The sequence below is a fragment of the Sminthopsis crassicaudata genome, chromosome 1 (assembly GCF_048593235.1).
Source record: "Sminthopsis crassicaudata isolate SCR6 chromosome 1, ASM4859323v1, whole genome shotgun sequence".
In the NCBI taxonomy this organism is placed as follows: domain Eukaryota; kingdom Metazoa; phylum Chordata; class Mammalia; order Dasyuromorphia; family Dasyuridae; genus Sminthopsis; species Sminthopsis crassicaudata.
In genome coordinates, this window is record NC_133617.1 from 110299819 (window position 1) to 110327433 (window position 27615).

The 27615-nt window shown below is 35.5% G+C and overlaps 1 protein-coding gene across 1 annotated transcript in view; it reads right to left on the minus strand.

Moving 5' to 3' along the window:
* Window positions 1-1162: 1162 nt before the first annotated feature.
* The window catches only part of TBC1D31 (TBC1 domain family member 31), a 65522-nt gene continuing 39069 nt past the window's right edge, over window positions 1163-27615 (minus strand). The window contains exons 12-22 of the mRNA XM_074266234.1: window positions 27390-27523; window positions 26761-26940; window positions 24843-25075; window positions 24003-24155; window positions 22786-22921; window positions 21001-21093; window positions 15559-15699; window positions 12316-12510; window positions 7036-7159; window positions 4924-5031; window positions 1163-1478 (exon numbers count right to left, since the gene is read on the minus strand). Coding sequence (XP_074122335.1) covers window positions 1321-1478; window positions 4924-5031; window positions 7036-7159; window positions 12316-12510; window positions 15559-15699; window positions 21001-21093; window positions 22786-22921; window positions 24003-24155; window positions 24843-25075; window positions 26761-26940; window positions 27390-27523 — 1655 coding nt within the window. The 3' untranslated portion in view covers window positions 1163-1320. The remainder of the gene's footprint in view (window positions 1479-4923; window positions 5032-7035; window positions 7160-12315; window positions 12511-15558; window positions 15700-21000; window positions 21094-22785; window positions 22922-24002; window positions 24156-24842; window positions 25076-26760; window positions 26941-27389; window positions 27524-27615) is intronic.

The following is a 27615-nucleotide window of genomic DNA, read 5'->3' on the forward strand; positions in this document are numbered from 1 at the left end:
CCTTCTTTTACAGGTCCTTTGTAGTTGATTCGAGTAGTTTTATCTGGGAATAGTTTCAAATTGCTCTCCACCAATCTGATAGGTATGAGATCCCTCAAAGTTGTTTTAATTTACATTTCTCTAATTAATGACTTAGAATATTTTTTTTTCATATAACCATGTAAGTTCCAAAGGATTTAATCTGGTGGAGTTGTGGACAGGCACTCTGGTGTATAGCTTTCTTCCACTGTTATTTTGGCTCCCCAAACCCCCTCCCTTGGAGAATCATATTACATGAAAAGTCCTTTTCATTACCAGGAAGCTAATACTGAAATAGACTCATTTCTAGAAAGAAGATAGAAAATATTTGATGACAGTCTGTTGGAGAGGGTCCTGCACTAGATCCCTTAACATTCCTTCTAGCCCTTAGATTTTATGAAGTTTGCCCAGCTGTGTAAATCTCTATATAAGGCATAGACTGTTACCAAAAAAGGTGCTGTCTTTCATATAGGAAGATGACGCCATATTACATACTCCAGAAGGTCCTGCAATCTGTGTTGGCTTTCCAGGCCAAAACAGGCTTACTGGGGAAAAAAACTGCAATTCTAGAAATTTGGGCCTTTAATCTGCAATGAACCATGAAGGGCAAAACATTCTCAACAAATAGGTTAATTAGCTGGATCATTAAGAAATTCACTCTTGCAATGCAGGAGAAAAAGAATGAAGGTATTCCTATATTTATGTGATTAATTGGTATTTTATAAAAATTGTCTTCAAAGGAAGAGCATCTTACTTTCATCGCCTAGCCATTAGACCAGTCCTAGTAGAATAGATGAAAAAGGAAAATTTAAAAAAAACCAACTTAGTAAAGCTAAATTGTATCTCATCTACAAAGAGCTCAGATGGGGAGGGATGCAGTGGAGTGGGAGTAACACTAGCTCTGGAGTTAGTGGCTCTGACAGGACCTATTAGATATACACATGACCTTTGGCATCTTGAGCCAGTCCCATGATCTCACTGGGCTTCAATTCCTCCTCTGTAAATGGCTTTGGATTAGAAAGGTGAGAGATTCCATCCAGCTCTTAATATGAAATCTTAAATTATCCTGCTGTATTATACAGATTAAGTTTTCTTTTATTAGGGATTTTTAAGCTAAATAATTTAAAACAATTACAATTTAATGTTTTTAAAATAAAAAAAGATGATTTTTATTTCAAAAAGCACAAGAAACTATTTACAAATAAACTGCCAGAGCTTACATGAAGTGTACATTATTTCTCTTTAATTTAAAATTATCTAAAATCAGGTTCTTTGCAAAATAAACAGGTATATCAATCTACTTCAGGTAATTAGTAGATCTGTATCACGATGGTGGTGGGAAGGAGGTATATGGAATCTCTGACGAGCCTGTTGGGCATGCTTGTGGCGAAGGTTCCTTATTTCTGACATTAGTTCATGTTCTTTCTTTTCCAACTCTTCTCGTTTTCGATCTAAAAAAACTTGCAAAAAGAAGTTTAAAAAAAATAATGCTAATTTACACATATAAGAAACCTTCATTTTCACAGATCAATGTATTATAAAATCAATAAGATAAAGAACACTTTTTAAAAAGCACCTTTTACTAAAAAGTGATAAAAGAGCATTCTTGTCTTATACCTCTCCCTATGCCTGACCCCACTTGAAGATATCAGCCACCTAACCCGTTCCTTTGTAAAAATAAATATGATTGCTTCAATCTTCAGTTTGCACACCAGCTCTCCAGATGAACACTACAAAGTGCTTTGCTAGCTAGCTATGTCTGCTTTTGTGTTTGTGCTTTTTTTTTCCCCTGGGATAATTGGGGCTAATGACTTGCTTAGAGGTTATATAGCGAGGCTGGATTTGAACCAAGGGCCTGACTCCAGGGAAGGATGTTCTATTCACTGTACCATTTAGCTGCCCCATCTGTACTTCTTAAAAATTCCAAATAACTCAGTGGGAAGCAGGGCATGAATATGCAAAGTAGTGGGGGGCAGCACTCTAAGTTGAGAATTACTGAAATTCATCCCCTCATAGCCTCTTCTCCATGTAGTCAACCACGCCAGACTCATCAGAGCCTTGGGGTACCATGGGCCAATCTCTCCTTGCCTGTTTTCTGCTTCTGAGAAGACCCAATGGCTGCGTGATTCTACCTGGGAGGACAACTGTGACCTTGACTTAGGTCACTAAGGACTTAGCTCTAGCTCTGTCCCAAGCGCTGGGGTGAGTGCCTCCAATTCCTCCCAGCGTGGGCCCTCCTTTGAGCTATCACATCTCCTGTCTAACCTTGTGTCCAGGTTGCATTCTGGGGCAGTTGGAGCTACAATGGAAAGAGCTCTGGGCCTGGCATCGGGACCTGTGTTCAGATCCTGACAAATCACTTCACCCTCTTTACCTCTTCATCTGCAAAATGGAGACACAATGGAGAAGGAAAGAGCTGGAATCCAAGCTGAGTCCTGAAAGACAGGCAGGATTCTGAGAGGCCAGGAGAGAGTATTCGAGGCCTGGAGAATGGGGGCCGCCCCAGAGGCAACAGAGAGGGAGAGCACATTGTGTGGGCCACGTGTGCTCAGGAAGAGTGGTCTGTCACCAGACTGAAAATCAGGGGTCATGAGGAAAGAGCTTCCCTGGCACCCGAGGCATTAGGGAGCCACCGAGGGTGTAAGGGATGACACGGTCAGGTCTGAGCCTGGTAGCTGAGTGCAGGAGGCACTGGGGAGACAAAAGGCCCAGGGGATTCCTGGGAGAGGCTAAGAGTTTTCAGGAATCAGCTTGGATTCCAGCACTATTTGCCAAACTAATTGTTCCCTTGTCATCCAACCTCATCCATCCCCCAAATTACTCATGTCTTTCCCTCAGTTTCTACAACTCTGCTCTGTATGTGTCTGATCCTCGCCCATACATGCATCTCCCCATTCCAATATGGGTCCTTGAAGGCAAAGTCTGTTTTTGTTTTTTCTATTTCCAGCACTTAGTACAACTTCTGGCACATAATAAGCACTTAATATATGACATGCCCTCTCCCATTTGGACTCTTGCACAGGCTTTCTTCTCTACCTAGAATGTCTTCCTCTTCTTTCCCACTCTTTAAATCCTTTTTCTCTTCAAAATCCAGTTAAAATAACACACTCTTCTATGACTCCCCTCCTGATCTTCCCAGTTACTAGGGCTCCTCTCTCCAAAGAACCTTGTTATTCCATATGAACATGTCATCTCCAATAGGATGCAAGTTCCTCAAGGAAGTGATTATTAATTTTTGCCCTTGTCACAGTATACACAGTGGCATAATAAGACACACACTTTATTAAGTGGGTGTTTAATAAAAGCTCTAACATTATAATAGAGCAAAAAGTTAAAAATGTCTTTAAACATATCTCCCCCCATGTCTGACTCTGGCCAATGGCTTACTCATAAGATTATCCAGCTTCCTGGCAGTGAATCCCTAAGTAAAACTGAAATATTTCTACTTGATTGATCAATAACCAATTGTAAAGGCTGTAAAGGGGCTGATTCCATGCCTGAAATGTATTTCCTCCTCCCTTTGCCTAGCATTACCTTTGAAAAGAAACATTATATGTTAACCATATTAATATTGTTTTAGATATATGTATATATATGCGTATATTGAATGTGCACACACACACAGATATATCTGTGCTTAATTATAGACTGCTTGGAGGATGTGGCAGGGAGGAAACAGGAAAAAAAATAAAGTAAAAAATTCACAGGCAAGAATAAAAGAATACTTACAAGGAAGCAAAGATGCACAATTATGAACACAACATTTTCTGTTATTATATGCTTTCTTAACATGGAAATTATTGTTATATAGTCTGAATCCTCTCTGATGTTCTTCTGTGCACATGACAATGTTTTTTTCTTTTTCTATTTACATTTTTCCTATTTTGTTTTCAAATTTTACAGAAATAAATACATAATAAAAAAAAAAAAAAGAAGAAAGGAAGGTTGTCTTGATCCCTAAACATTTTGTTGTACATATATCTCATGGTTTCTCCCAACAGCAAATAAGATCCTTGCAAGGAGTACCCCCTTCCCTGCTTTAACCCTTCTGCCACGCACACATCCTGGCACAGGTAGGCCCCCCAAAATACTGCTCATTCATGTGTCACTTAGGTCCATGGAGTATATTAAGAGGAAACATCTCCAGAAAAATTTGAGGTGTTTTGCCTGCAAGAAGTATTTCAGTTAGAAAGCAGCGGGGCAGAAGACTGGCAGAAGACCAATCACCTCTTTCTTGGACTCCTACTTTTCCCCTCCACAACCACATAAAGCTGCTTCCTCCATTCAACAACAATAACAACCACAAAGAAACAAATAGAAATCCTTCTCCCCAGGGAATAAAGTCTGTGGTTCCAATGTTGACCAATCAGCAGGAAGCTGCTGTCCTCTCAGGTGGCCTTCCTCCTCTACTCTTTGCAGTCCCAGCAGTCCAGCAAAGAGCTCAGAGCAAATAAATGGATTGGAGAGTGCCCAGTGCAGACAGATCGAAAAAACAAAAGTAAAGAAAGAAGAAACCAATCATAGATCTGAAAAACAATGCTAATACTGTTTTCCACCAAGTGATCAAAACACTTTCATTAAAATCCAACAAAAACATTGATAAACTGCAAATTGTGATAAACTGACACTTGGCTGGTCAGAGGAACAGAAAGTGAGGCTGAGGAATAATGTAATTGCCATTTGGCAGTCTCCCTTTCAGCTTTTAAAACTCTAACAAGTTTCAGAACATTTCAGAGAATACCACTGTCTCCATCTTAAAGATTTCTGCCCTTCAGATCTGTAGCTGATATGAGAGAAATTCAAAGTAAAGTCTTGCTGAAACACCAATCCATTAATGATACTTACACTGAGTACTAAAAAATTAAAACTTATGATAAAAGGACTCGTCTCCATGTTTCAACTTACAGCGTGTTTCGAGTTCGATCCTAGGAATATAACTGAGATGGCCTTCAGACAGAATTGCTGAAGAAACAGGCTTCAGTGGACTTTTGGCCTTTATCTCCTGAAGTCTCTCTGTTAATAAAAAGGAGGGGGGGAAAAAGGGTGTGTGTCTGTGTGAGTACAAACCAAATATTAACACAAGAATCACAAAATACTGTCACGTGGATTTCAAGGAAAAGACTGACACTTTCCTGGAGACAAGAAAAGGATAGTTCAAGGACACTTAAGTTTTAATAACTGGAAAGATACAGACAGATTTCATTCCCTTTAAACTGATGGCCCACACAATCAAGCCATAAGCTTCAGAAGTTGTTTTATGGGTTCTATTGCTGTTTGCTTCTACTTTGAAGATGTGATCTGAGCTCCAATACTATCAATTGCAATTGATTGGCCTTCAATGCTCCATGTACCAGATGATGTAATACATTAAGTCCCAGTTCCTGGAGGAGGGGGGTTGGAAGGACTCAGAGTATACAGGCTTTGAAAAGGAGAATAAAAGGAAAACAATGTCTTAAAGTGAGGGGAAGACTTTTCTAGATACAGAGCTGGCTTAAGGTAAAATCTTAAAATAGATTTTTGGTTTGTAGAAGCATTTCAGCTCCCTTTCTTTATTTTCCACTATCTGATAACTCTTGCTCCAGGTCTTAGAGAGACTCCCTGCTGCCCACAAAGCATCCCTACTCTGAAAAATTAGACTATAGGACTGGGGAAAAAAAATGCTGAATTTATTATATACTTGAAAAGAAAATCATTTGCGTTAGAGCTTTGCTAGTTCTCATGACTCTTTTTCTGTTCCACTTTGCTCATTTTATTTGTTGATAAATGCAGAATAAAACTAAATTAGGAAAAAAAGAAGTCAGGCTTGTCTGATGCCTCAAAGGACAACATGAATTAATGAATTTCCTATTCACCCCAAACTCCCCTTGGGGTAGAGCAAGAGAGGGAAGGAAGTAGGAAAAGGGGCATTTGGAGAGAAGAAAAAAATCAGGCTGGGAATAAGGTCATACTTGGTCCATTTCCCCAGAAAAAATAGGACACCTTGGCAGATACAGTCAACAATTGGTGAATTTCAAAGGAATACACCAGATATATATATATATATATATATATATATATATATATATATATATATATATATATATAGGCTTACTTTCTTTTCTTCTTTTTTTTTTTTGCTGAGGCAATTGGGGTTAAATGATTTGCCCAGAGTCACACAGCTAGGAAGTGTTAAGTGGCTGAGGCCAGATTTGAATTCAGTTCCTTCTGACTCTAGCATTGGTGCTCTATGCACTGGCCCATCTAACTGTTCCTAATAGGTTACTCTTGAAAGATGCCCTAGGTTAGTTAGTGCAAGGGGTTTTCTTACCCTAGATTGGTACATGAGTAAAGGGCACCAGCTACTTATTTACATCTGACTATAAAAACAGCACAAGTTTCAGAGTTCAAAGGTCATTCAAGGTTGATGTGCAAGTCTTGACAGGACTGACCAACTCCAGACTGGACTCTGTATGGGCTGTTGCAAAAAAAAAAAAAAAAAAAAAAAAAAAAAAAAAAAAAAAAAAAAAAAGACTTTTCTTCACAGTCCCCACAAAACTATGACAGGTTGAGACAAGGGCCTCTCTGCAGACCGTGTTTTCATCCCATAAAATGGAAATAGGAAATCTGCCTAGAAGCGTGAGCAGCTTCTCTCTCCTGGGAAGCAGAACTGAATGGCCAGCCAGAAGTTCTGGCCCTGCTCACTCCCCAAAGTTGTTTCAGCGCTTTAGCTTCTCCCCTTCCTCCCCTGCTGAGCAGGGCAGTGCTGCTTGATAGGCAGAAAGGGCTTTTAATATTCAACTGATACAATCTATCATGGAGCCTGCACTGTTTTTGTTTCATTTATTATTGGAATGGTAGTATAAATAAGCATGGCCCATGCAGTTCAGATGCTGCTGGGAACCAGCCACCTCCTGAAAGAACACTGGGCCACCAGGACGCTATGAGGGGCTGCACAATCAAAAGCAAGCCCCTTAATCTAATAGGAGAGCAGCATGGATGGGCTTGGCAAGGGACACATAGGAAAGGGACTGCCCTCACCAAAGCAGTCATCCTGGTGTGGAGGGCAATCATCTATATCAATATCAATACGCTCCCTTCTCTTGCGATTACATGAAGCAGCGACTGAATATGATGTCTGCAAAGGATCTTCATCTTCTTTCCCCTGAAGACAAATGACAAGATCAAAGAGAACACAAGGTGAGTAGACGATATGATCGGTGCCCAACTGAGTATAAAACAAACTAATGATACTTGCTCCCATGGCCATCGTAAGTTCTCTACCCCTAATTTAAGATATGTTTCATAAAAAGCTTATACTTTGTTACCCAGGAACACTGTAGAAATGATAGGTAGTATTTTGGAACTGAAAGGGACCTTTGGGGCTATCTGTTTCAGCCTCTTCATTTTCTAAATAAGGAATCTGAAAACCTGAGCACTGAAGTGATGGAAAGGTCACATGACTGAGATTCAAATCCAGGTCCTATGATTCTGAAATCCAGTGTATTTTTAAGATAAACACATATTTTTAGAGTTAAGCAACAGTACCACCATCACCATAAAAAATAATATTCTCAAATATATGAAAAAACATGACACCACAGACTTGACTGATTGTTTTGTGAAGACAAATTATTTTTAAAAATGTATGCCTGGCTAAGGTAAAAACCTTTCTACAAATACTCAAGGATGGACCTCTGATTTTATTGACTTTTAAATAAATTCTAAGCAGAGGAAACTGTTTCTAGCAACAGCAGGTTAGCACTTTTTCAGCAATCTGCAGTCTGAAAGTTGGCTGGGGCCCCGAAAGGTTAAGGAACTTGCTTTAACTATTGCCAAAATCTGTCAAAGGTAGTCCTATCTCCATGGCTGATTCTACCCATAATCCCTCATTGCCCCTGGGCAAGCATTCTATGTAAAATTTGGATCAAGGCTTTTAAGAAGAAATTTCTCCATAATAAGCATTTTAAGTACTTAATAAATCTCTAGTATGGTATACTTTCAACATACTTTATTGTCATGTACAAAATGGAAATAATTTGTACTGGATTAAGAGTTGATATTTATTTTTTTGGATTACTATACATAGAGAAAATTAAAAAGATATTAAGAAAATGTCTTAGTTTAACCAATATGCCAAAGTAGTTATGAACTGGGGCTATATATAAACTATACTTTCCCCAAAGACCTCCCAAAATAATAATCAAAAAATATGAATCACATAGAAGAAAGTCAAATGTTAAAAAAAAAAAAAAGCATGTGTTGCATGTGAAATTTAACAAAAAGATAAACTGAGGCAATTCTTTGAGGAAGATATCATTTATTAACAGGGGCATGTGACCTGATATTAAAGGATGAGTGAAATGGCACTGCTTCTGGCCTGAAGATGCATGCCATTTTTATAATCACAGAAATGATATTATTGGTTACAGGACTGGCAACAACATGGGGCTAGAAATCATGACTAGCTACATACAAAGAAAGCAGATATAGACCCTATGCAAAATGAAGACCACCTCTTTCTAAGTCCTAAGAACTGTTTTTGGGAATTAATGGGTTTTGGCAGTATTCTGAGATAATTCATAGGGACTTAGGTACATATTGGCACCTGGGGAATCAGAGTTAGATAAGACCAACTTAACTGCTGAAAATGGGACAAGGCCAGTTAGTCCTAGCTCCTCAAAGATACAACAGAGAAATATTGAAATAATGTTTTACACAAGTACTGAGAACAGAGTTTTTCTTTAACATCAATTGTGGGAAAGCTTAACCTTGTTATCTAACTTTAGTGAGGGGAAGATTGAACTTAAACACACAAAAGCTTCTTCAATTGAGGTAGAGGAATATGATTACTAAATAAAACCACTTACAGAATAAAATCAATATAAAATATAAACAGACATTAAAAGATTCTTTAGCCACCACTTAAAGATATCTTACTCATTCTATTTTGGTTAAAGGCAGTTTTAATTGTCAGAAAATTTTTATTTGTTGCAAGCCAAGATCTTCTCCTACAAGTTGCACATTGCCCTTAATTGATCATGTACAATATATTCCACCGCATCCACACACCTGAATTTCCTCAGCCATTCTTGCCACTGATGGATATCCAATTTGCTTCTGGTTATCTGCTACAGATAATTTGGTATATATTGGTCCTTTGTGGTTTCTGACTTTCTTGGGCTACATGTCCTGGAGTGGAACTGCTAAATCAAAGGGTATGGCTAACTGAGTTACTTTTCTTATATAATTACAAAGAAAAAATCAGAAATCAGGCCATTTCACAGCTTTGCCAACAGAGCATCAAGGTACCTCCTCAAAGTTTCTCCATCATTGGTTGTTCTCATTTTCTATCATCTATGCCAAACTATATGATGTAAAGTATTAATGTGTGTCTCTTACTACTTATGATTTAGAGCACATTTTCATGCAAGTTTTTTTTTCTAGTTTTCAATTCTTTTAAACATTGTTCATATCCTTTGACCATTTATAAAAAGATTTAAAATATATATATATATATATATATATATATATATATATATATATATATATATATTAGGAGATAGAGGAGGATCAAAGAGAAGAGTGTCCTCCAAAGGGATAGTGGATAAAACATCTGAGAGAAAGTGGAACTGATTTCCTCTGGTTTTTTGTTGTTTGTTTGTTTGTTTTTTTGTGTTTTTTTTTTTTTTTATAAAGAGAATGGTTTTAGGATGGGAAAAGGCAGAACAAAAATGGCTAATTTAGAGTTGATACAGAAGACTAGTAAGTTAAAATATCACCTAGGTTCCCTGGATGAATCCAAGATGATAAACTGTATCCTCAAATACCTGAAGAATTGGCAGATGGAATTGCTGAGCCAATAACATCTGAAACACCATGACTAACAGTGAGGCTACCCCAAGGCTCTGTCCTGGGCCCTCTCCTCATGCCAGGTTCTTTTTTGATGACTTGACTGGCTCTCATGTTTCAAGGTCTGGCTCCTGAGCTCCAATCAAACACTTTAAATTACCCATTAGACATTGCATACTCAAAGTTCTTTCGGAATCTCAAAATTCAACAAGCCCCAAACAGAACTCATTATGCTTCCCCTAAGACCCACGCCCCTCCTCTAAATGTCCTTGCTTCAGTAGAGGGTATCTCCATCCTTATAGTCATTCAGGTTCATTCCTTTACTAACTCCCCTCCCCCCATATACCTAATCAATTGCCAAGTTTTTTTGTTTCTTCCATGTCTCTCATATCTGTTCCCTTCTATCCACTCATAGGAACCAGCCTAATTCAGGCCCTTTATAAGAGGTTATATCTCTAGCCTTATATGATCAAAGAGTATTGCAACAGCTTCTGAATTAGTTTCTCTACCTAAATCTTTACTTTTCGGTTTACCTCCCACACAGCTACTAAAATTGGATTCTTAAAGCCCAGAAATGACCAAGTCACCATCTATCCCCTTATCTCCAATTCTAGCTCCAATGGTTTCCTATTGCTTCTAAGATCAAATCGAAAACTCTGGCTAACATTTAAAGTCCTTTCTGACTTGGTTCTAACCTGCCCTTCCAATCTTATTACATTTTACTCTCTTTTATACTTTTTAGACCAATTCACAGTCATTCTTGCTCTTCCTCACAAAATTAACAATCCCCCTTGCATTGGCTGGGGGCAGCTAAGTGGGACAGTGGGTGCAGTACTGGGCCTCTAAATGAGAAGATTCATTTTTCTGACTTAAAAATCTGGCTTCAGACACTGATTAGGTATGTGATCCTGGGCAAGTCACCTACCTCTGTTTATCTCAATTTCTTCATTTGTAAAATGAGATGGAAGAGGAAATGGCAAACCACTCTAGTAGTTTTGTTGAGAAACCCCCAAATGGGATTGGGATCAGTTGGGCATGACTGAAAAATGAGTAAGCAACAAAACTACAAAGGCTGTCCCCTCTATCTTTTAGAATACCTAGTTTTTCCTCTATGTTTAGTTCAAGTGTCGCCCCTTATATAAAATACCAACTGCTATAAGCCTATAAAGAGCTAAAGCACTGCTTCTAAAGCAGCACATAAGTGGGAGGCAAGAATAATGTTTTTAAAAATACCTAGACAAGTTGATCAAATTGAAGAAATTGGAGAGAAAAGAACAAAAATATTACAGATTAAGAACTGGCAGGACTTAGCCACATTTTTCCCACAAGCCCACCCCCACAAGCTGCTAGGCGCTTCACTCCTGATATCTCCCCCAAACTAACTTGTATCTATTTCTTGTATATTAAGGATCACAGGACCAAAGATTTTGAGCTGGAAAATACCATATTGGTCTAAGTGGCCATATCTGGTCCAAGAACTTCATTTTACAAATTAAGACCTTAGGCCTAGAGAGGCAAAGTGATCTGACCAATGTCACATAGATTTAAAGCCCAGACCTCAGACTCCAAACTCCAATACTAAGTTGCCCATGTTGATTTTTCCCAAAGGAGTATAAACTACTTATGAGAAAGAAGCATATCATTTCTGTCTTTATATCCTCAGTTCAGCTAGGTGGGAAATGAGTAGGTCTTTAACAAATGCTTATTGATGGTCTCGGTATAAAAGTTTAGAAAGCAATTATAAGTTGTAAAGTATTGAGAATAAGCCAGTAAGAATGGTGAAGAGCCTTTACTCTATGTTATTTGAGGAATGGCTAAGGAGTTGAAAAGGTTTAGCTTGCAGAAAAGACCTGAGGAATGAGAAATAAATCTTATTACATCTGGAACTGTGGGTTGAACAAAAGATAGTAGTTGGGAGAGGGGGCATAAAGTTCAGGAAAGCTGCACAGTGTCAGGGAAGTTTCTTATTAATGAAAGCTTCTCCAAAAGTGGAATGGCTTACTACTGATGGCTGTGGTAGTCTTTAAGCAAAGACTTATATGACCACTTATTGAGTCAATTGTTTGGGGGAACAGACTGGACTACAGGGCCAATGGGGTACCTCCCAATGATAAGACCCTGTGATTCTCCAACATTACTGCCATACACAGAGTGGTCAGACAGTACTATAGATTTGGAGCTGGAAGAAAGCTCACAGACACTTAGCTCTACCTCCAGATTAGATAGGGAGGTATTGCCAAGTGGGATGTGCACTTCCTTCCCAGGGTTCCAAGGTGCATCTGCTCAATTTCATTCCCAGAATGACCCTTCATATGCCCACAAATCTACTAGGGAGCCTGAAGACACTAAAGCTAAGGAGAAAAAGTTTACATAATAAACAAGAAATACCATCTAACTTTTAAGCACCATTTCAAAAATTAAATAATTTTAGGAAAATATGTAACAACTTTCAACAAATCAAGTCCTTACCTTTTTTATTTCCAACCCCTTCAATGCACTTAATGTATCCAATTCTCTAGCTCTGTTGTTCCGAAGAAGTCTGGCCATCTCTTCATAATGTTCTTTGCGTTCTGCCTCATCAAATTTTCTTTTAAGTAAAACTTGGATTTGCCAGTCAGTATCAATGCATGCTTGTTCAGCATTTGCCAAAGTTTCTTCAACCAACTAAAAGTAGGAATTACAGAAACACAGTCAGTATTTTGAACTAAGTAGAAATCCCTAATATAAGTAGTGACAGCCAAGTTAAGCTTTTTCCAAAATATTTTATGAATAAATTATGATCAACATACAAAGAGAATTGTGAGGTGCTTTATAGAATTTAAAGCACCATATAAAAGTATTATGTAGTGTTTTATGGTTTAATTACTTGTAATTAATCACAAAGCTATTTCAGAAACACCCCAAAGTTGTCATCAATTTTGTAATTTTTCTCTTGCCATCCTGGACTAGCATTTGACCCACACACAATACGTGTACACACACATATATGTGTGTGTGTGTGTGTGTGTGTGTGTGTGTGTGTGTGTGTAAGATCACTAAACTATATGCATATTTTTATTTAGCACTTCTTTCTCTGGAGATGGATATTATATTCCTTCATAGTTTTTTTGGGTAGTTAATCTAAGTATTTATAATATGTAGAATAACTACATTGTTCATTTATTCTTTGAACAATATTGATGTTATGTATAAAATGTTATCTTTGTTATGCTCATTTCACTAGTCATTATTTTATATAAGCTTTTCCATGGTTTTATAAATTAACCTGCTTATCATTTTTTACAATTTTGTTTCAAAAAATAGAAATACATTTACACACACAACTCAGAAAATATACACACAGTGATGTCAGAGAATCATACAACAAAGATACAATACTTTTACTATGTTTGTATACACTCATGCATACCTCAGAAGCATATCTATGAAAAATAAAAGTTAATCTACTTAAGACTTCCCCTATATATTCCAAATGACATCACCTGAAAACTAAAGTCCATGCTAATTATAGATATGCTACAGACTATCTAACACAGAGCCATCTGGCTAAAAGATCTTACTTATTTAAAAAATTTCATTCCTAGATAGTCTCAAGTTAAAAATAAAATTAAAAAAAGATAAGTTTCCAAATCAAAAATGTTTTAAATTAAATGCATTTAAGCATAGCAAATGTTTTTGTTAATTAAAATACTATGGAAAGATCTGGTTGGTGTATTTATTAGTTTATGAAACAGCATAATCAGTCTTTCCAAAGTACATTTCTAAACTTGATTCTGAATATGCCAACCACAGCACAGAGGCATAAAAAATATAAAAGAAAAGAAAGTTTGGTTTCCTTTATGTTTAGAAATGCATTATAAAACTGTGTTCCAGATGTAGGCCCAAATAGACTACATACACTGTTGGGTACTAAGACAACTGGCAGATGTGACTGCTGAGCCACTGAGGGGGGATCCCTGAGAAACTGTAAAGAATGACAGAGGATTGAAGAAGGGCAAATAGTATTCTGGTCTTCAAAAAAAAAAGAAGAGTATGGAATTTGCAAACTATAGGCCCAAGTACTTGACTAAAACATAGTCATTAAAGGGATGGCTAATGGATAAGTAGAGAAGGAGTGCCCTGGTGTCATCTAGCACAAGCCATGTCAGATAAACCCATTTATTTTTGAACAGAGTTACCCAAGTTTTAGAGAGATCAGAAGAATGCTAAAGATAGTTTAGATCTTAGCAAAGCATTTTATCATGGCTTTCTTATTATTCTTATGAAGGAAAAAAAAAAAAAAAAAGATTATGAGCCAGACAACAGTATACCTAGATAGGTTCTAAGGTCGCTGAGTAGTTAACTCATAGAATAGTCATGAGCAGTTCCAGGTCTCCAGGAGTATCCTAGCACTTCTACTTGGTTTTCTGTTGTTAAATATATTTGTTTCATTAAATAAAGGAAAACAGGGCACAGATCAGATCTGCATGTAACACAAAACTAGATGAGATATATTGAGGACAATCCAGAACGTGGAGTCAAATAAGATAAAAATTTAACACAAATTCTTTTTATGGTGCCAAAGACAGAGCACAAAAACTGTCTTTCCTCCATTACGCTGTTCTTCTTCTTTTTTTCTTACTGTTATCCCCAGTGCAGTGCTTGGCAAATAATGAGTGGTTAAAAAATGTTTACTGTATTGTATTTTTTAAAAATGACAAATAATGGCCATTAAATTGGGAGGGAGCTCACAATGACTACTGGTTACACAGGGACAAGTGCCCCAAAGGGTCAAGAAATACTGTAATGGAGAACTGCAACTTTTTCTCTAAGGGCTAGAACTGTATCTCCATGATGCCATCATCTTGCCCTCAGTTTTTCCACTTATTCTATTCTTATTCCCCCTTATTCTACTTTCCACCTCTTAGCTTGGGCACAGTCATCACATCAACACAACTACTGCTGCTGGAAAAGGCACATCAACTATCATGGACCAACTTATCATCTCTGTGATTGATCTGATGAAAACTCTCTTCACTGGCCACCAAGACTTTCTCACTTGGGTGTTGCTACACCTGATGCTTACTTTAATTCTTAACACATCATTGATGCTGTTGAGTTGTTTCAATCATGTCTGATTCTCTGTGACTCCATTTGGGGTTTTCTTGGCAGAGATACTGCCATGGTTTGCCACTTCCTTCAGTGACTCATTTTACAAATGAGAAAACCAAGGCAGAGTGGGTAAAATGACTTGCCCAAAGTCACACGGCTAAAAAGTATCAAGAGGTTGAATTTGAACTCAAGTCTTCCTTCCCAATACTCTATCTACTATACCACCCAGCTGCCCCTAGTAAGCATTTAATAATTATTTAGCCATTCATTCAATTCCAAAATTCTGGGGCAAATGAAAGTAGTTACAAGTAATCTTGCTGTTCTACACTCAAGACGCTCCATTTGTCCTCTCTGCCTTTACAAAGGCCGTCCCCTCTGCCTGGCCCTTTCTCCTCACCTCCATCCCCTGTTCCTTTGAAAGCTTAGGCATTCCCTTCAGCATGAGGCCTTTCTCACTGCCTGCCCTGACCAATTACTTTGTATCTAAGGCAAGGGCTAGTTCTGTTTCTTTGTATGAGCAACAGCCAGCTTGGTGCCCAGCATGGAATTGTATGCAGTAAATGCTTTATAACTGAAAGGATGACACAGAATAGATGTGACAGCATTATTGCCCATTCTTACCTTATGCGTTTTCAGGCTATGACACTCATCCCGTTCTACAGCTTTATGAAATCTGCGTTCTTCCAGGTCAACCTTTCTTCTGTAGTTATTGAGACCTTCTTTAATTTCTTGTGAAGCAATTTTCTCATTTTTAGCAAGTTGCTGCAAATAATTTGAACAATCAATCTTTTAAAATATATTTGGTAATAAACTAATATACATGACTTTTGCTGTACTGATATGACTTCAATATAAAAAATGTGACCCAAGGTATCAACACTTATCCTTCAGTGGATCTGTGGGCTGAGTGATGCGGATAGTTTTTCCTACCTGGGATTCATATTGATTTCTCACCCTTTGTAGTTCTTGCTCATGTTCTCCCAGAGATCCTCTAATGAGGTTTTAGCCAATGTGATACAGACCTTCTATCTAGGTCTTTTTCCATTATGAGAGCCCTGGAGCACTGCTAAGCCTAACTATTGTCCTTGAAATAGCTACATGACTGGCCCGTCTCCTTATCCAATAATATATTTATTGCTGACACATTGTTAATGGGGGAAAACTCAAATGGAACTGGATCCTTGCAGGCCTCATATTGATTTAGAAATCAATATATTTTTTTTTAATTTTTGTTAAATATTTCCCAATTGCATTTTAATCTGGTTCAAGTGGCCTTCTGCAATTGGGAGTTCTGCCACTTCTTGAGAGTAGGTCATTGCTAGAAAAATGCTTCAGTGTACCTTTTCACTGCCCTTTAGGGCACCCACAAGTTCAATTACTTTGGAGTCTGTGGTATTCCAAGCATTATGGAAAGAACTTGATAAGATGATGAATTTTTCATCCCAGGGAGTTAGTGCTTAGATTAGAGCCTGGAACATGGCAGTCAATCTGTCAATAAGCATTTATTAAATGCTTCTTATGTTCCAGGCACTCAACAATGTTTACTGATTGACAAAGACTGTTGAAAAGCACTGTACAATTCTCCAAAAGCAACACAGCACCTGCAATTCCTTACTTCTATTCAATTACAAGCTCAATTTACTGTCCATGAGCAGTCGCTGTTCAAGATAAATATAAGGCTGTATTGCATAGAACCTCACACATAGTAAGTACCTAATAAATGCTTGTTTATTATTAATTCAATGGAAAGGTCATGCAATTGTATACATATCAAGTCATTTCATTCATAGGAATGAAATTTTATTCATTTAAGTTTTTTTCCCCCTTAAAATAACTGTTGGCCCAACCTCTTGAATATTCATGATCCCACTGAGAAAGCATCATTCTAAGATTCTGCAGTGAGCACAATGTTATCCATAAAAAGAATAACCTGGAGAATCATATCCTTGATAGGAAATAATTCCTGAAAGTAGTAAATATCTTCAGTGAGCATATACCTCCATCTTGTGTCTCATTTGAAGTTAATGATTAGAAAGCCACTAAAGCAGTTCTTTCTGTGATTTGTTCACCAAGTAGTACTGTGTGAACTTAATATATGCACAAGAAGCTCCTTGTTAGAAAATACTGCTTTGTAAGTAAAATGCAGCTTTGCAATAAACAAGAGTGTAAAACTCCAGGGACCTTCTATTTTTCACCTTTCAGTCAACTATCTCTCCAAAAATGTGGTTTATGGCATAAATGATGTGGGAAACTGCACTACTAACTCACCTTCATAGGATTTTGTTTACCATGACACAGAAACCACTATGGAAGCTCAGTTGGCCCTTGGACTACTTCTCACATTGTTAAGTACCCTCTGCCTTCTGATTCTTTCCAGAATGTCTAATTTAAGGAGGTATTCCCAGGGCAAATATATCTTCATTTCTCACCAGGTCACACTGTTGACTTTCTTCCTGAACTACTTCTATAACATCACTATGTCAGGTATGCTTTTCACTCTTCACCTTTCCCTTTTCAGCTTCCTTTATGTGCTATTTTCCCTCTTTAGAATATAAGCTCCCTGAGGGCAGGAGGTGATCTTTCTTTCTGGTTATATTTGTATTTTCAGCACTTAGCATACATAGTACTTGGTATATAGTATGTATCTAATGAAAACTTGTAGACTGCCTGTCCTCTTCTCTCGTCTCTCTTCACAATACCTTCAATACAAATGAGTGATTCTCAAAAGTTTTATAAAAATAAAAACATAGGCACCTCAGTGAGCAGTGGGATATTTTCAGCTACTTTTTTCTATTTTTTTAGTTTCTTTCCCTCCCTGAACTATTTTAGAAAATTATTCTTCAATTTTTTCAAGACCATATTTTCTCGAAAAAAAATAAAGCCATTTCTAGTCATGAAAAAAAAAAAATCACTACTGATTAAAGAAATGCAAATTAAGACTCATGAGATACTACAACACAACTTTCAGATTGGCTAAGATGACAGGAAAAGATAATGATAAATGTTGTAGGAAATTTGGGGAAACTGGGACATTAACGTATTTTTGGTAGAATTGTGAACTGATATAACCATTCTGGAGAGCAATCTGAAACTGTGCCCAAAGGGCTATCAAGCTGTGCACCCAACAGTGCCACTACTACATCTGCATTCCAAAGAGAAAGGGACTCATATGTGCAAAAATGTTTGTGGCAGCCCTTTTTGTAGTGGCAAGAAACCGGAAACTGAGTAGATGCCCATCAGTTGGAAAATGGTTGAATAAGTTATTGTATATGAATGTTATGGAATATTATTGTTCTATAAGAAATAATCAGCAGGATGATTTTAGAGGCCTGGAGAGACTTGCATGAATTAATGCTAAGTGAAATGAGCAGAACCAAATCATTGAACATGGCAACAAGAAGATTATGTGATGATCAGATGTGATAGACATATTTCTTTTCAGGCCTATTCCAACAGACTTGTGATGGAGAGAGCCATCTATCTGTATTCAGAAAGAGGACTATGGGGACTGAATGTAGACCACAGTATTTTTACCTTTTTTGTTGTTTGCTTGTATTTTTTTTTCTTTTTGATCTGATTTTTCTTGTGCAGCATGATAAATGTGGAAATATGTATAGAAGAATTGTACATGTTTAACATATATTGGCTTACTTGCTGTCTAAAGGAAGAGATTTGAGGGAAGGGAAGGAGAAAACTATATTTGCATATATTTTGAAAATAAAAGGCTATTATTTTAAAAAAAAAAAACATCATCATATTGTTTCCAGGACAATTTTCTCCAAGTGTACTTAGTCTGGTTTAGCCTCTTTTCCAGACTTCAGCACATCAGGGATAGACCCAGTGGTACAAATGTCATAAATAAAATAGATTTATTGTAGAAATGTTACCACATTTTTTTTCATTTTCTCTGTTTGTTGTCTTTCTGCCAGTTTTATCTTGGGAGGTTCTTGGGATGGCTCAGTTCAATCCAACAAGCATTAATAAAGACTCACTATAATACAAGGGACTGCACTAGACATCTGGTCTCATACCAAATTTTCTGTTCATAATCTTTTTGCCATCTTCCTTCACCAATCTTTATGGATGCAAAGGCAAACAAATTAGGATTGCCATATCTCTCTAACTGGCAAGGAGAACAAGTATGTAGTAGCTCTGACAGTTATAGATTCCTTTTGCCTCAGTGTCACAATTGTTTCATATTGTTTAAACTTTTGCAACAAACAGTAACAATTAAGACCTTTGTCTTGCTTTCATTTCCCATTTTCTCAGCATCTATGACTAACTGACTAAGTGAGGACTGAAACTGTTGCAATTGAATGAAGAGTTATCTTCTTATCTTACTTTCCTGTAACCTTATTTTGACTTTGGCTCTATGTAGTTATAGTTAGACTACATAGACAGTAAATGATGCATTGTGATGTTATTTGGTGTTTGCCATGTCCAGTACCTTCCTTCTCAGTCTCTTCAAAAAAAAGTTTTCGGGATATGCAGAGTGGAACCTGGATCAACCTGGATGAAACCTTTGGCCTCTTTTATTTTTTATATTTGAGTAATATCTTGAACATTTCACCATTCACCTCTTTATACACTTTCATATTACAGTCACTGAGCAATAATGTCTATATGAAATTGGTTTGAAGGATCTCTTCAAATATTTTTCAAAATTTCTTGATCCCTTTATTCTCTGTAGCAAAGTTAGTATATTAAACAGAAGCTATATTCACAAAAGGCTTTTCACTTATACAAGATTTAAAGACTAAATTTCTCATGAAATGATGGTCCAACAATAGCTCTACCAATTTTTTTGTCTTTCCAAGGAAAGCACGGAAAACATCTTTGTTTAGTTGTAATTTTCTTTGGTCTTCTAAGTGCATCTCAAAAATAAAATAATTATCATTCAGTTCTTCTAACAATTGTGCCAATTTATTGATCACAGGACAAAACTCTTATAATTAGAAAAGGACAGTTAAATAATATCTACAGACCAGTAAGAACATCTAAATTCTTCCATCCTTTGTCCCCTTTCTACCACTTTGCTGCCAATCATATAGAACTAAAAGCCAGTTTTTAGTTTTCTTTATTTTCTGGGTATTTATGAGCAAAAAATTCATTATCTTATTGTCAATTTACTGATGATAAGATTTTGTACTTAGTTCAATTGGTCCTCAAACAGAAGAAAAACTTCTATCTATCAGAAATGTACTTTAAAAACTTTTTTTCCAAAGGGAAAAATTCAGGTTAAAATTTATATCTATGAAGAAAAGAATACAATAGAATTTACAAAAGCATGCTAACTCATGTCATAGAGAAGATAAAAAGAGACATGAATAATTATGTAGACTTTTTTTTAGCTTGATTATGCTTATTTTGTTACATAAATACTCCCTTATACTTGGGGAAGGGCAAGGGTAACAAATGTTCATGATAGTGTCAAAAACAAAAGAGGAATATAAAGGGGTGACAAGCGTCTTTACAAATAGATAAAAGAGAACAAAAGAGAGTTCAGAAGAGAACAAGTTAGTACAGCTTTGAAAGTAATGTGTTAAATTTATAATATGCTTTAAAAAAGAATAAAGCAAGTTGACTGTGATGGAAATTCATGGTTTCATGTATAATCCTTTTCTTGAATTCTATATTGTATATAGAAAGTGTTATTAAAATCTTGATAAAAAAAATTTTTTTAATGAAAATACAAAAACAAAAAAGCAAACTACCCTCATCTTTCCTTCACTAATCTGAAGTAGAAAAGTTTTATGTACTAATGATTAATAGACTAGTTTGTCAACTTAATTTGCATTCATGTTAAACTCCTAAAAAACAAAGTTCTCTCAGGAATACTACTACTAATTTTCTTATAACATACTCATAAAGGTAAACTTCAGCCTTACTTCTATCACCCTTGAATTTCAAAATTTCAGCAGCCACATACACACCACTAAGCACCGATACAAATCAAAAATCTAACTTTGATCAGTGTGGATTCATCAATGGTGAACTGCTCTAGACTAATATAAGATTTCTCAAACCCAGACTTTTCTCATAGTTGCAAGAATTAATTTATACCTGTTCCAAGAATCTTCTTTGAGTTTCAATTTCTAACTTTTGTAATCCTACTTCTTTGGCTGTAGTCGCAACTTCTTCACCTCTCAAAGATACCTACAGAAGAACAATGCAGTGTTACATAACAAATTTGCTAAGTATTCTTAAAGTGATAAACACACTGTGAAAGTGGGTACAATAATAGTAAATAGGTGCCTGAATGAAATATTTAAAAAATAATGCTCCCTGATTTCAATGTAAATAATCTTTCATTTAAAGTTGTCTCTTAAATTAAGAGAAAAGACTATTACCATATGTTCATTTCTGAAACTCATAATAACAGATGGTAATTCTTAGCATTTTTGTACTCTAGTTATAAACTGGGGGAAGTGGAAAAATCTAAAATCCCAGCTGCTATAACCTAAGTTGATAATCTTACTAATTAAATGTAGTATTTAATGGTCTTGTCTGTGGAAACTTTTAAAATCAATACATTCTAATGTAGGGCAGCATATGATTCCAAGTTTGAATTCTTGTACCCATTGTGCTCATTTCACTAGTTTTTATAATATGTCTATCAAATTAACCTAAAGATCTCAGCATTGCTCATGTTACTTACACATGTCACTTGTCTCTTGAAAAGAATGTTTCAGAATTCTGAGTATAGTTTTAGGCTTCAATAACTTCAGAAGTACACGTGTCACAAACTTACCAACAACATTTGCAAATTTAATTATTTAGTTTTTGTTGTTATGCATTGTGTGTATGGCAGTTTCTGGATGACACTTTTTGAGATTGATGGGTCAGGAGAGGAGGTCTCTTATTTGGCCACCTTGGTCACCTGATTTCTTTCCACTCAATTATTTCTTGGGGGTTATTTCAAAACTCTATTCTTGGAATGATCATAAGGCTAAGATTACAAATACAATCTTTTTGGTGGGAAGTGTATGTAAGGAGTGAGAATTGGTTAGGTAGGAAGGGGCCAGGTTAGAGGAGTTTTAAAAGTCAGAGGATACTTTATTTGATCCTAAATACCCACAGAATTCACAGAAACAGGGGAAAACAAAGTTAAACTTGTTCTTTAAAAGAAAGACCAATTTGACAGATGAATGAGAATATATTGGAGAAAGACCAACCAGGTGTAACCAACCATTTGTCCAGGCATAAAGTGATGATGGCCTGCACTAGAGTGGTAGCAATGTTGTAGAAGAAAAGGGGGATTTACAGATATTATAAATGTGAAACTGACAAGATGTGGCAACACATTAGATGAAGGGGTTTAGGAGTGAGACTGAGGAGTTGAGGATGATTATCTAGATTGTGAGCTAGGATAACTGGAAGGATGGTGGAATATTAATTAATAAATAATAGGGAAGTTAGGAAGAGGAGAGGTTTTAGAAAGGGAAATAATATGTTCATTTGGACATGGGTGGGAAAAATCAAGACCCAAATTCTCAGTCTTCAGGTAATTAATATTAGAAAGAAGATACACAATATTGCACACTTCAAAGAAATGGGAAATAAGATTAATTTTAAGACTCACAAAATAATTTGAATAAATTAATAATTAATCTAATCATTTTATTGTTTATATTAAGGTAAATAACATCTGAGTGTAAGGAAAATATTCAAAGAAGTTAAAAGGTCAAAGAAAATAAGGGTTATTCTTTCACTACATAAGTTATCCTAGTAGAGAAGTATATTTTCCAAATTTGAAAAAATTATTGTCTTGTTCCAACTTTTTTGAATGTATCAGTAATATAATCCACATAATTTCTCAGGAAAAATACTTAAATAAGAATAACAAACCTTTCTTTCAATCTCATCATCTAGTCTTCTCAGTTCCATTTCACGCTGGTCCAGTTGATTCTGCAGAAAACGCTTTCTTGAAGCATTAAGAAGCTGTATTTCTTTTAATTTCAGATCTCTTTTCACTGCAACTAGTCTTTAAACCCAAAATGCAATAAGAACAAATAAAACCTTTCCTGATATAACGCTAAATCAAAAAATATTAAATTTTGCAACAACAGCTGGCCTTCACCTATTCTCATCTACTTTCTGTTTAATGGGTTCATTGTTCCACAGCTATGCTTATAACAGGGAAATGAAAGCTTCACAATGACAAAACAAGCCTGAATTCACTATGACTAGAAAAATTGCCTATGTACCATTGGCCATCTTTCTCATACTCAAGTTCCTCTGTTAAGTCTGTTACCCTAATTGTTTTAAAACAAATGAAAACCCATTTCTAACTTTTGTTCAAAAGAAGAATGTGACATTTTGTGCCAGGCTAGCTTCAGCAGCATTGGGTTGTTTTCAGTATTTATTAAAAGAAAGCCAATGGCTTGAAGGTTTTTTTTTTTTTTAAATTCATATTGCAAATAAACTTCTTAAGCCATTACTACAGAATACAAATCAAAGCATACTTCACAAGTCCAATTAACCCACTCTCAACAATTTTAATTAACAGATATTTTGAATTACAAATTTGTGAGTACAAAGACGCAGTTTACTAGAAGAAGGACTTTTTCAAAAGACAAGTTCTGAATAGTATAATAAAAGGGATTACATAGTCAGGAAAAAAATTTTAAGACACATATGTGCTATTATAAAGCAAAACTAACAAGATGGTGTTACACAGAATTTGAATGAAATAAACCAGCAAAAGCTGATTTATCTAGAATTCTATTAACCAGAACTTTTGTGATTTGTCAATAAAGCCACAGATGTTCATGATGATAGATAGTTCTGTGGCCACATAAAAAACTGCAGTGCTTTTCAAATAATCAAAGAAAAATTAATTTATATTCAGAGTAGCTCTAGTATCAAGTGTGTATTTTATTGCATCTTACTTATCTGACACTTCTCCAAATCTACATGGCATAACTGTATATGGAAATTAAATGCTTAACCAGAATGCTGTTAAGCTAAATGATACTGAATTTCTAAAGTTTAAGAGTAAAAAAAGGAAAAGATAATGAAACTGACTTCGTATAGACCAGAAGAAGCAATTTCCTATTATGTACCTATCTCTTTGTTCTACGAGCTTCTTCTCCTCTTCCAGAAGAATATCCCTCCTCTTGTCCTCAGCCTCACGCAACAACTTCTGTTTTTGGTACCAAACTTGGTCTTCATCTTTCTGTCGCATTATTTCAGCTTCCATTTCATGTACTGCCTGCCTGAGTTAAAACATTTCCAGGTATTGTTATGAAAAATAACATCAAAAGATCAATACCAATAAAAAGGTCTTTTGCTCTTTAAAGTTTTTTAAATGAATGCAAAAATTTACTAATCTGCCCAGACAGGTTTGATTTGTTTGGACACTAGAATTATGTTCAGAACAAAATAAAAATTTTAAATGCTTTCTCTAAGCATTAAGAAGCATTAAGAAGTATATTTTTTAAATTTCAAATCTTTTTTCATTACAAGTGGTCTAAAGTGAAACAAGAAACAAATGTGTTTAATATATATACTAGTGTGTGTGTGTGTGTGTGTGTGTGTGTGTGTGTATACACACACACACACATAAATACCTTTAGTGATATAGCTGTAAACTGAACAAATATTAAGATTTGCAACAGCAGAATGGCCTTTATTAGCTTTCTGATGAATGGCTGAAAAAGTGGTTAAAAAGAGTTTTAAAAAACCCACTTCTAAATATGTTCTTATGCATAACCCTTATTTACATTCATAAGATATTAAGTTTACACATGACAAATTACCATGATTTTTCACTTCAGAACAAATGAGATAACATATATAATAATGAACTTTGCAAATTTTAAAAGGGTAATCATAATGTTTCCATTATTATTATTATTATTATTTTATTATTATTACTGTTGCTATTATTATTCCATGATTACCTTTCCTTTAAGTATTCCAGTTCATCATTCCTTATCCTTTCTAGTTCTTGAGTTTGATAGTCCACGATGAATTTGGGATACTTATTAAAGACTGGATATTGGCTTTTTGTCAAAGGTATAAAGTCATCTAGCATGGTCTTTGGATGAATATCAGCTGGGGTACAAAGCATGAGGCGATAGGCTTCTCGAATTACAACAGTGATATCCATGTTATTACGATGGTGGAAAAAATACTGTAAGAAAAATTTCTTTTAAAAATAAGGATTTTTTTTTAAATTAATGCAGTTATAGAATACTACTGCTTTAAAAAAAAAATCAAACAACAAGTTTATTTTCAACAGGGAATTTTTCCAGGGAACATAATACTTTTCTTAAAATATACATGAGTCTTGGGTAGCTAGATGGTGCAGTGGATAGAAAACTGATCCTGGAATCAGGAGAACTTGAATTCAAATTTGAGCTCAGACATTTAACTCCAATTGCCTTAACAAACAAAAAACAAACACCCATAAACAAAAAAAAATATATATATATGTACATGTATTTGTGTGTATATATAGGTAAATATCTATATCTATACACACACAGCAATGATCATCCACAATTCTACATGACTGAAGAAGCAGCACATTCTCCACTTTTTGACAAAGAGGCAATAAATCTAGAATACTGAATGAGACAGATCTTTTTTGGAAATTACCAACATGGAAATCTGTTTTACTTGATTATGGGTATTTGTTACAAATGTTCTTTTTTCCCCAAGGAGGTAGGATAACAAGAAAATAAATGCTTGTTATGTGATAAAAAAAAAAAAAAAAAAAAAATTAAAGTGTTTGTAACCCAATTAAGCATAATACCGTAAAACTTTAAGACATATTAGAGAAACAGCCTCAAGAAATGTTGCTTTTTTCACTTTTAATATTCTTTTTTTTTTTAAACTTTTTTTTTCATGTAACAAGCACTTCTTTTCTTGTTCTTATACCTTTTCTCTGTTCAACCCTCATCCTAGAAAAAAAAGAAAAAGAAAAACGAACACTTGTAATAAATACCCATAATCAAGTAAAATAGATTTCCATGTTGGCCACTTCCAGAAAAGATCTATCTCATTCAATACTCTGGATCCCTAGCCTCTTTATCAAGAAGTGGAGAATGTACTTCCTCTTCAGTCTTGCAGAATTGTGGGAGATCACTGCATTGATTAGTTTTTTAGTCTTTCAGAACTGTTCATTTTTACAGTGCTGTTACATAAACTGTTCTCCTGGTACTGCTGATTTCACTCTGCATGAAGAAATGTCTTGAAACCAGTTGTGGTTGTTGTCTAAAGTTGAAGAAGTTCCTGGTTAGACTACCAATGAAATTTCCATGACAAAATGTGATCATCAGTTCTGAACATTTATGTCAGTCACATTTATGAAATTAAGCAGAAGGTTATCTGCTAGAAGAAAACCAGCAAAATGTAGAAAGAATTCTGAGACCTTTAAAGAACTATGTAAATATGTCTCATAGGCAATAAGTACTTTTACATGAGCAGGAAGTTATCAGTGCTGTTAGATTATTTATTCTCTGTGTGTACAAAAAAATTTTCATTCTAACAATTAAAATTGTTTTCTTCAAGCTCATGGTTAAAAAAAAAAAAAAGAATATTAAAAAGTGAAAAAAGAAACATTACTTGAGGCTATTTCTCTGATATGCCTTTAAGTTTTAAGATGGGTTACAAGTATTTTCTTTTTTTAAAAAATTAAATATTATATGCTTTATCTGTCAAGAAATAGGATGTTTCCCTTAGGATAACTGGTATAAATTATATTTAACAATGAAAAAGTAAAAAACATAAAATCCAATAATATTGTGGCTATTTTTTTTGGCAAGTGAAATATACATATGGAGAGTTTCAATTTACAAAATCACAGATTTGTACCTCAAAGTCATCTTTATGATTACAGTTAAGTAAAGGTGCCTTGCAGCAGATGTTGTAGGCCACAACAATCATGAGTAGGAACGAAGGATGGTTAGAAAAGACATTGTCGAAAACTTTAAGCCATTCTTCTCTTGTAAGAACCTCTGAGAATACCGTTTCTAGAAGGGGCCATGCATATAACTAAAATAAACAAGAAAGGACTTATTAGTTTGATAGGCACATTTCAAAATGAATGTCCTGATAATGCTGAGTAATTCTGGTTTGACAACAGGAGACTGTCCTGTCTTAAAAGAGGTATGTATGGAGGGAGCTAATGTATTAAGAAGATGAAAGGAAAGAGAAAGGCTGTGAAGAACAAGGAGTTTATATTTGATCCCAGAGTATTGTAATAGCACAGAAACAACAAAAACAACATTACACTAAAGTTATCAAAAATTTCTGTAATTTTTACCCTTTATTACTTATAGGTTTTGGAAACAGACAGGACTTATTTCTTAAGAGGACAAGTGTGGAAGATGCTGTGCTATTTGTGTAAGGTTTTACAAAGTTAGAGTGTGCCACAATTTGCACTAATTACTAAGCAAAGGTCAAAGGGCAGCTTTGGTGCCTAGAAGCAGAAAACATCTTACCTGGGCTGTAATTCCACAGTTCATATAGTGCTGCAGCAGTTCCTTGTCATGATGGGCCAAAAGATTTTCTATTATACTGAGGATGTTGATAGGTGGATTAGGAAAATATTCAAACCAATGTTGACACCAATTAACTGTGAAGGAAGAAGTGGATAATGATTATATTCATGTAGTGCCTTGTTTTCAGTAAGAGCACTCTGCAGTCATGCAGTCATAGTATGTGATA